This window comes from Amblyraja radiata, chromosome 6 (assembly GCF_010909765.2).
Source record: "Amblyraja radiata isolate CabotCenter1 chromosome 6, sAmbRad1.1.pri, whole genome shotgun sequence".
In the NCBI taxonomy this organism is placed as follows: domain Eukaryota; kingdom Metazoa; phylum Chordata; class Chondrichthyes; order Rajiformes; family Rajidae; genus Amblyraja; species Amblyraja radiata.
The window spans coordinates 9,215,957-9,225,985 of NC_045961.1; the positions used below are offsets into that span (position 1 = coordinate 9,215,957).

General features: G+C 52.2%; 1 protein-coding gene across 1 annotated transcript in view; it reads right to left on the reverse strand.

The window, feature by feature from the left end:
- The window catches only part of LOC116974061 (sodium-dependent proline transporter-like), a 69,067-nt gene that overhangs the window by 17,121 nt on the left and 41,917 nt on the right, over window positions 1-10,029 (reverse strand). The window contains exons 4-8 of the mRNA XM_033022177.1: window positions 9,153-9,301; window positions 6,841-6,890; window positions 5,844-5,982; window positions 5,136-5,270; window positions 1,976-2,079 (exon numbers count right to left, since the gene is read on the reverse strand). Of these exons, the coding sequence (XP_032878068.1) occupies window positions 1,976-2,079; window positions 5,136-5,270; window positions 5,844-5,982; window positions 6,841-6,890; window positions 9,153-9,301 (577 nt within the window). The remainder of the gene's footprint in view (window positions 1-1,975; window positions 2,080-5,135; window positions 5,271-5,843; window positions 5,983-6,840; window positions 6,891-9,152; window positions 9,302-10,029) is intronic.

Here is a 10,029-nt window from a genome sequence, read left to right on the forward strand (position 1 = left end):
AGAACTTGCCTGCATAAGGCCCATATCCCTCTAACTTGCCTGCACAAGGCCCATATCCCTCTAAATCCTGTGCAGGAAGGAGGCTGGTTTAAACTGAACATAGACACAAAACGCTGGAGTAACTCAGCGGGACTGGCAGCATCTCTGGTGAAAAGGAATAGGTGATGTTTCAGGTCAAGACTCTTCTTCATATTTCTCCCATTTCTGCACAGATGCTGTCTGTCCCGCTGAGTTACTCCAGCTATTAGTGTCTATCTCCTTCTAAAACCTGCCGTTGCAAATACCTGTACAAATGTCTAAAGATGCCATTATTATTGTCACATAGTCCTACATAGAGTCATAATCCTAGTGTCTGTAATAAGGTAAAATATCTAGGGCATTTTATTACAGAACAAATGACAGATGATGAGGATATTTATAGGCAACGACGCATGCTGTATGTACAGGCGAATATCCTCTTGCACAAATTTGGTGCGTGTACAGGTGGTGAAGGTGTCGCTGTTTAGAGCATATTGCACACCACTCTACACTGCGCACCTGTGGTCGAACTGTGGAAAGACAAGTATGCAGAGACTAAAGGTGGCATATAATGATGCCATGAGAACACTGCTAAGGAAACCTAGATGGTGTAGTGCTAGTAATATGTTTGTGGCTGCAGGAGTCAGTACTTTAGAAGCTATCCTAAGAAATCATATGTATAAATTCATCTGCAGGATAAATGGCTCTAAAAATGTGCTTATTGTGGCCTTGTCAAACATAAGGTTTAGCACTACACGCTACCAATCCCAGTTGTGGAGACACTGGTATCGTTGTCTCATTGATCATTCTTTTTATTCTGGATTTTAATTCAAGTATTGGTTTTGTTGTATATCATTTATGATGCTTTTATAAGTGATATACTAAGCTTTTATATGTATTTTATGGTGTATTTTATATGCAATGTATTTTATGTCATGTCGTCCCTTTAATAATACAACGTGGAAACAGGCCCTTTGTCCCAACTTGCCCATGGCAACCAACATGCTCCGTTCTGTGGAACTCTCTGCCACAGAGGGCAGTGGAGGCCGATTCACTGGATGTTTTCAAGAGAGAGTTAGATTTAGCTCTTTGGGCTAACGGAATCAAGGGATGTGGGGAGAAAGCAGGAACGGGGTACTGACTGTTGATGATCAGCCATGATCACATTGAATGGCGGTGCTGGCCGAATGGCCTACTCCTGCACCTATTGTCTATGTTTCTATAGTCCCCCCTGCCTGTGTTTGGCCCATATAATAGGCAATAGACGATAGGTGCAGGATTAGCCATTTGGCCCTTCGAGCCAGCACCGCCATTCAATGTGATCATGGCTGATCATCCCCAATCAGTAACTCGTTCCTGCCTTCTCCCCATATCCCCTGACTCTGCTATCTTTAAGAGCCCTATCTAGCTCTCTCTTGAAAGCATCCAGAGAACCTGGCCTCCACCGCCCTGAGGCAGAGAATTCCACACTCACAACCCTCTGTGTGAAAAAGTGTTTCCTCATCTTCTGGCTTACTCCTTATTCTTAAACTGTGGCCCCTGGTTCTGGACTCCCCCAACATCGGGAACATGTTTCCTGCCTCTAGCGTGTCCAAGCCCTTAACAATCTTATATGTTTCAATGAGATATCCTCTCATCCTTCTAAACTCCAGAGTGTACAAGCCCAGCTGCTCCATTCTCTCAGCATATGACAGTCCCGCCATCCCGGGAATTAACCTGGTGAACCTACGCTGCACTCCCTCTATAGCAAGAATGTCCTTCCTCAAATTAGGGGACCAAAACCACACACAATACTCCAGGTGTGGTCTCACTAGGGCCCTGTACAACTGCAGAAGGACAGTTGTACAAGGCATAGTCAGGATCGGGCGCTGTGAGGCAGCAGCTCTACCCGCTGCACCACCGTGCCGGCCATCATGGCCCCCTGATCACTGCCCGCCCGGTGGCAGCACTGCCTTACCTGACCACATTGTTGTCGAACTTGTTGTAAGATGCCATGGACAGCAGACCTCCAAAGCCGATGCCCAACGAATAGAATATCTGGGAGGCAGCGTCGTTCCACACCTGGGGAATAACAACATGCTCACACCCGGCACACCAACGCTCACACCCGGCACACCAACGCTCACACCCCACACACACACACACACACACACACACACACACACACACACACACACACACACCAACGCTCACACACACACACACACACACACACACACACACACACACACACACACACACACGCTCACACACACACACACACACACACACACACACACACACACACACACACACGCTCACACACACACACACACACACACACACACACACACACACACACACACACACACACACGCTCACACACACACACACACACACACGCTCACACACACACACACATGCTCACACACACACACACGCTCACATACTTGTGTGTGTGTGTGTGTGTGTGTGCATGGTGTGTGTGAGTGTGTGTGTGTGTGCATGGTGTGTGCGCGTGTGTGTGCATGTCCGTGTGTGTGTGCATGTGCATGGGTGTGTGTGTGAGCGTATGTGTGTGTGTGTGTGCACGTGTGTGTGTGTTGTGTGTGTGTGCGTGTGCGTGTGCGTGCATGGTGTGTGTGTGTGTGTGTGCGTGTGCGTGTGTGTGTATGTGTGTGTGCATGGTGTGTGTGCGCGTGTGTGAGCGTTGTGTGTGTGTGCGTGCGTGTGTGTGAGCATGGTGTGTGTGTGTGTGTGTGTATGTGTGCGTGGGTATGTGCATGTGTGTCTGTGGGTGTGTGCAGGGTGTATGTGTGTGTGTGTGTGCGTGCGTGCGTGCATTCGTGTGTGCGTGCATGCGTGCTTGTGTGTGTGTGTGCGCATGCGTGCATGTGTGGGTGTGTGTGTGTGTGTGTGTGTGTGTGTGTGTGTGTGTGTGTGTGAGTGTGTGCATACGTGCGTGCATGCGTGCTTGTGTGCGCGTGTGCGTGCGTGCGTGTGAGTGCGTGCGTGTGTGCGTGCGTGTGCATATGTTTGTGTGCGTGCATGTGCGTGTGTGTGTGTGCGCGTATTTGTATGTGTGTGTGAGTGACCGTGTGTGTGCGTGCGTGTGTATGTGTGTGCGTGCGTGTGAGCGTGTGAGCATGATGTGTGTCTGTGTGTGTGCATGTGCGTGTGCATGTGCGTGGGTGTGCATGTGTGCATGTGTGTGTGTGCGTGTGTGTGCGTGTGTGCATATGTGTGTGCATGGTGTGTGTGCGTGTGTGTGTGCATTGTGTGTGTGTGTGCGTGCGTGTGTGTGTGCATGGTGCGTGCGTGTGTGTGTGCATGGTGCGTGCGTGTGTGTGTGCATGGGTGTGTGCGCGTGCATGTGTGCATGCTTGCGCGTGCGTGCGTGCATGTGTGCATGCGTGCGTATGTGTGCATGCGTGCATGTGTGTTTATGTGCATGCGTGCATGTGTGTGTGCGAGCGTGCATGTGTGCGTGTGCGCGTGAGTGTGTGCATGCATGCGTGTGTGTGCGCGTGCATGTGTGTGCGAGTGTGTGCGTGCGTGCGAGTGTGTGTGTGTGTGCGTGTGTGCATGCATGCATGTGTGTGCGTGCGTGCGTGTGTGTGTGCGTGCGTGCGTGCGTGCAGGTGCGTACGTGCATGTGTATGCGAGTGTGTGTGGGCGTGCGTGCGAGTGTGTGTGTGTGTGCGTGTGTGCATGCGAGTGTGCATGCGTGTGTGTGTGCGTGTGTGTGTTTGCATGTGTGTGCATGTGTGTGCGTGCGTGTGAGTGGTGTGTGCATATGTGTGTGCATGGTGTGTGTGCATGTGTGTGTGCATTGTGTGTGTGTGTGCGTGCGTGTGTGTGTGCATGGTGCGTGCGTGTGTGTGTGCATGGTGCGTGCGTGTGTGTGTGCATGGGTGTGTGCGCGTGCATGTGTGCATGCTTGCGCGTGCGTGCGTGCATGTGTGCATGCGTGCGTGTGTATGTGTGCATGCGTGCATGTGTGTTTATGTGCATGTGTGCATATGTGTGTGTGTGCGTGCGTGCGTGAGTGTGCGTGTGCGTGCGTGCATGCGTGTGTGCATGCAAGCGCGCGCGTGTGTGTGTGTGTGCGAGTGTGCATGCATGTGTATGCGTGTGCGTGCGTGTGTGTGCGTGTGCATGCATGTGTGTGCGTGCGTGCGTGTGTGTGTGCGTGCGTGCGTGCATGTGCGTGTGTGCGTACGTGCATGTGTGTGTGCGTGCGAGTGTGTGTGTGTGCGTGTGTGTGTGCATGCGAGTGTGCATGCGTGTGTGCATGTGTGTGTGTGTGTGTGTGTGTTTGCATGTGTGTGCATGTGTGTGCGTGCGTGTGAGTGCGTGCATGTGTGTGCATGCGAGTGTGCATGCGTGCATGTGCATGCATGTGTGTGCGTGCGTGTGCGTGCGTGTGTGTGCGTGTGCATGCATGTGTGTGCGTGCGTGCGTGTGTGTGTGCGTGCGTGCGTGCAGGTGCGTGTGTGCGTACGTGCATGTGTGTGCGAGTGTGTGTGTGCGTGCGTGCGAGTGTGTGTGTGTGTGTGCGTGTGTGCATGCGAGTGTGCATGCGTGTGTGTGTTTGCATGTGTGTGCATGTGTGTGCGTGCGTGTGAGCGGTGCATGTGTGTGCATGCGAGTGTGCATGCGTGCGTGTGCATGCGTGTGTGCGTGTGAGTGTGTGCGTGTGTGTGTATGTGCGTGTGTGTGTTTGCGTGTGTGTGCGTGTGTGTGTGCGTGTGTGTGTGCGTGTGTGCGTATGTGTGTGCGTATGCGTGCGTTCGTGTGCGTCTGTGCGTGTGTGTTTGTGTGTGCGCGTGCGTGTGTGCGTGTGTGCGCGTGCGTTCGTGCATGTGTGTGTGTGTGCGCGTGCGTGTGCGTACGTGCGTTCGTGCGGGCGTGTGTGTGTATGCGTGCGTGTGTGTATGCGCGCGTGCGTGCGTTTGTGTGTGTGCATGTGCGTGTGTGTGCGTGGCTACGTGCGTGTGTGCATTCGTGCGTGCGGGCGTGTGTGTGTATGCGTGCGTGTGTGTGTGTGTCTGTGTGTATGCATGCGTGCGTGTGTGCGTTCGTTCGTGCGTGCGGGCGTGTGTGTGTGCGTGCGTGCGCGTGCGTGTGTCCGTTACCTGGGCGCTGCCGAGTCGCCGCCAGTCGGTGCTGAGGTAGAACTGAACCCCTTGCAGTGACCCCTGCAGCGTGGCGCCGCGGATGATCAACACGATCAACACCAGGTACGGGAATGTGGCCGTCACGTACACCATCTTAAACACACAGGGTCACAGGGTCACATGGTCACAGGGCACAGGGTCACAGGGTCACAGGGTCACAGGGCACAGGGTCACCGGGCACAGGGTCACCGGGCACAGGGTCACAGGGTCACAGAGTTACAGGGTCACCGGGCACAGGGTCACCGGGCACAGGGTCACAGGGTCACAGAGTTACAGGGTCACCGGGCACAGGGTCACCGGGCACAATGTCACAGGGTCACCGGGCACAGGGTCACAGGGTCACAGGGTCACAGGGCACAGGGTCACCGGGCACAGGGTCACCGGGCACAGGGTCACAGGGTCACAGAGTTACAGGGTCACCGGGCACAGGGTCACCGGGCACAGGGTCACAGGGTCACCGGGCACAGGGTCACAGGGTCGCAGGTTCACAGGGTCACAGGGTCGCAGGGTCACAGGGTCGCAGGGCACCACGTCGTCACCTACTACCTCCCCCCTCCCCCTCTCTCCACCTCTTGTTTCATCCCTTCCACTTCCTCCCACTCTCGCTCCCCCCTCCTCATCGCCATTCCCCCCTTGCCACCCCCTCCCCCCCCCCCGCCCGCTCACCTTGCCTGAGCTGCGAATCCCCTTCAGGCAGCAGAAGAAGATGAAGACCCAGGCGACCAGGAGACACAAGGCCAGTTGCCAGCGAACCCGCCCCGGGTCCTGCAGCCCTGCACTGTGGGGTAGTCCCAGCACACGCTCACTGTGGCACAGGGTGGAGCGTCAGTGACCCCCCCATACAGCCCCTCCTAAACCGTCAACAACCCCCCCCTTCCCTTCACCAACCCCCTCCACATCCCCCTCCCCATGTCCCCACACCCCTCCCCACCCCATCGCCAACCCCCCTCCCCTAGCTAAATAGGGTTCTTAAAGATAGCGGAGTCAGGGGATATGGGGAGGAGGCAGGAACGGGGTACTGATTGTGGATGATCAGCCATGGTGGCTCGAAGGGCCGAATGGCCTACTCCTGCACCTATTGTCTCTTGTCTATTGAAGGACGTGCAGGTTGGGATAGTGGGCTGAGAAGTGGCAGATGGAGTACAGCGTAGCAGAGTGTGGTCGTAGGAATAAAGGCGTAGACTATTTTCTAAATAACTAGATAATTTGGAAATCGGAGGTGCAAAGGGCCTTGGAAGTATAGCATTTCCTGCGGTCGCAAGAGGAAGTACCAGGGGAGAGGGGTGGTTTGGGTGGGAAGGGACGAATTGACCAGGGAGTTACGGAGGGAGCGGTCTCAGCGGAAAGCCGACAGGGGAGGAGATGGGAAGGTGTGGCCAGTGATGGGATCTCATTGGAGATGGCGAAAATGTCGGAGGATTATCTGTTGTATGTGACGCCTGATGGGGTGGAAGGTGAGGACAAGGGGGACTCTGTCCTTGTTACGAGTGGGGGGGTGGGAAGTGAGAGCAGAGTTACGGGGTATAGAAGAGACCCTGGTGAGAGCCTCATCTATAGAAGAAGAGGGGAAGAATGAAGAATGAGGATATCTCCGATGCCCTGGTGTGAAACACCTTCACCCTTCACCATAACTTGAGTGCAGGGGAGGGCAGGGATAACTTACTTCCAGAAGAATTCACTGGCACTCAAAGAGCTGCGGTTGGCTGTCAGATTCTGTGGGAATGTGAGAGAGACATTATCGTTGAGGTTTATCAGGATGCATCACAGTACGGTTTGGGAACAGCTCCATCCAAGACCGCAAGAAATTGCAGCAAATTGTGGACGCAGCCCAGACCATCACACAATCCAACCTCCCTTCCATCCACTCCATCTACACCTCACGCTGCCTCGGCAAGGCCAGCAGCATCATCAAGGACCAGTCTCACCCCCCGGTCACTCCCTCTTCTCCCCTCTCCCATCGGGCAAGAGGTACAGAAGTGTGAAAACGCACACCTCCAGATTCAGGTACAGTTTCTTCCCGGCTGTTATCAGGCAACTGAACCATCCTACCACAACCAGAGAGCAGTCCTGAACTACTATCTACCTTATTGGTGACCCTCGGACTATCTTTAATCGGACTTTGCTGGCTTTACCTTGCACTGAACGTTATTCCCTTATCATGGGCGGCTCGATTGTAATCATGTGTTGTCTTTCCGCTGACTGGTTAGCACACAACAAAAGCTTTTCACTGTACCTCGGTACACGTGACAATAGACTAAACTGAAACATACCTCATACAAAATCTGCCCCAATTAATAACACCCGTCGGGATTGACACAAATGCTGGAGTAACTCAGCGGGTCAGGCAGCATCTCTGGAGAAAAGGAATAGGGGATGTCTCGGGTCAAGACCCTTCCTTCTTACACTTCGGCACGGTGGCGCAGCGCTAGAGTTGCTGCCTCACAGCGCCAGAGACCCGGGTTCGATCCTGACCAGGTGCTGTCTGTACGGAGTTTGCACGTTCTCCCCGTGACCTGCGTGGATTTTCTCCGGGTGCTCCTGTTTCCTCCAACACTCCAAAGACGTGCAGGTTGTAGGTTAATTGGCTTTGGTAAAAATTGTAAATTGTCTCTACTGTGTAGGATAGTGTTAATGTGCGGAGATCGCTGGTCAGCGCGGGCTCGGTGGGCCGAAGGGCCTGTTTCCGCGCTGTATCTCTAAACTAAACTGAACTGAACCTAAACTAACCTTAACTAAACTAAACTAATAACACCATCAACAGTTGAGTCTCAGTACACTTAACAATAAAATATTAAGTTAAATTCTGAGCTTACCTGGCACAGGTGAGTTAAACTCTGAGCTTACCTGGCACAGGTGAGTTAAACTCTGAGCTTACCTGGCACAGGTGAGTTAAACTCTGAGCTTACCTGGCACAGGTGAGTCAAACTCTGAGCTTACCTGGCACAGTTGAGTTAAACTCTGAGCTTACCTGGCACAGGTGAGTTAAACTCTGAGCTTACTTCTTACAAAACTTTTGGATGGAAATATTCAATATCATTTCTAAAACACTTTAAATTCAATTGGAGTCAGATTCAAAATTAATAATATTAGGAATGCCAGAGGGCTGCCCTAATCTAACGATATCTCAAAGACGCTTCCTTGACTATGGTTTAATAACTGCGAAAAAACTTATACTTAAATTCTGGAAAAAGATAACAGTCCCTACAGTGAAGATGTGGATCACAGAAATGACCGAAACGCTACATCTAGAAAAAATAAGGCTTGTCTTGACTGACAAACCAGATCAATTTTCCAAAATATGGTCTCCTTTTATTGAATTTCTTCAACAACATAATGGTTGATCACAAACTCAAAACCGACGCTAGGGTCGGGTGAGCGGGCGTAGGGAAGGGTAGTGGGATATATCTCCGCTTCTTTCACACCATCGTTAGTTTTGGGGTTTTCCTTTTTTCTTTTTCGGGTTTTCGTGAGATTTTCCTTTTCTTTTTCTTTTCTTCTTTCTTTCCCTTTATTCCTTTTTCTTTTTTTCCGATTTGGTTATTAGTTTATATTAAAAAAAACTCTGTGCTTACCTGGCACAGGTGAGTTATACTTTGAGCTTACCTGACACAGGTGAGTTAAACTCTGAGCTTACCTGACACAGGTGAGTTAAACTCTGAGCTTACCTGACACAGGTGAGCTAAACTCTGAGCTTACCTGACACAGGTGAGTTAAACTCTGAGTTTACCTGACACAGGTGAGTTAAACTCTGAGCTTACCTGACACAGGTGAGTTAAACTCTGAGCTTACCTGACACAGGTGAGTTAAACTCTGAGCTTACCTGACACAGGTGAGTTAAACTCTGTGCTTACCTGGCACAGGTGAGTTATACTATGAGCTTACCTGACACAGGTGAGTTAAACTCTGTGCTTACCTGGCACAGGTGAGTTAAACTTTGAGCTTACCTGACACAGGTGAGTTAAACTTTGAGCTTACCTGACACAGGTGGAAGTTTGCTGGGGCTTCACAAGACCAGGGCAGGGGGTTCTGGAAGGAGCTGCCTAGGTAGTAGAAGGTCCATGCGATGATGACATTGTAGTACAGAGATACCAGGGAGGCCACCACCAACATTCCAATGCCGATCCCTGTGGAAGCGGCAGGAAGATGCCCGTCACACTCAAGGCCCAACGGCCGAGGAAGGTTCGAACTGCAGAGTCGCCTAGCCCAGCTACACGGAGAGGGGTGGCACGGTGGCGCAGCGGGTAGAGCTGCTGCCTTACAACGTCAGAGACCCGGGTTCGATCCTGACTACGGGCGCTGTCTGTACGGAGTTTGTACGTTCTCCCCGTGACCTGCGTGCTTTTTCTCCGGGTGCTCTGGTTTCCTCCCACACGCCAAAGACGTGCAGGTTTGCAGGTTAATCGGCTTGGTGTAAATGTAAATTGTCCCGAGTGTGTGTAGGATGGTGTGCGGGGAGTGATGGTCGGCATGGACTCTGTGGGCTGAAGGGCCTGTTTCCGCGCTGTATCTCAAACTAAACTAAACGCACGTGTCCTTACAGACAGTTGTGGACACTGACCGGTCCATCACAGGTACTGACCCTCCCAACATCTATAAACCCCCCCCCCCCCCCCCCCCCCTCCGCCCCCCCCTCACCCTTGAGGTTCAGGGAATAAAAGTCATTTTATTCAATTATTAATCTCATAACAAGAGGAGTTGAGTATAGGAGCAAAGAGGTCCAACTGCAGTTGTACAGGGCCCTAGTGAGACCACACCTGGAGTATTGTGTGCAGTTTTGGTCTCCAAATTTGAGGAAGGACATTCTTGCTATTGAGGGAGTGCAGCGTAGGTTTACAAGGTTAATTCCCGGGAT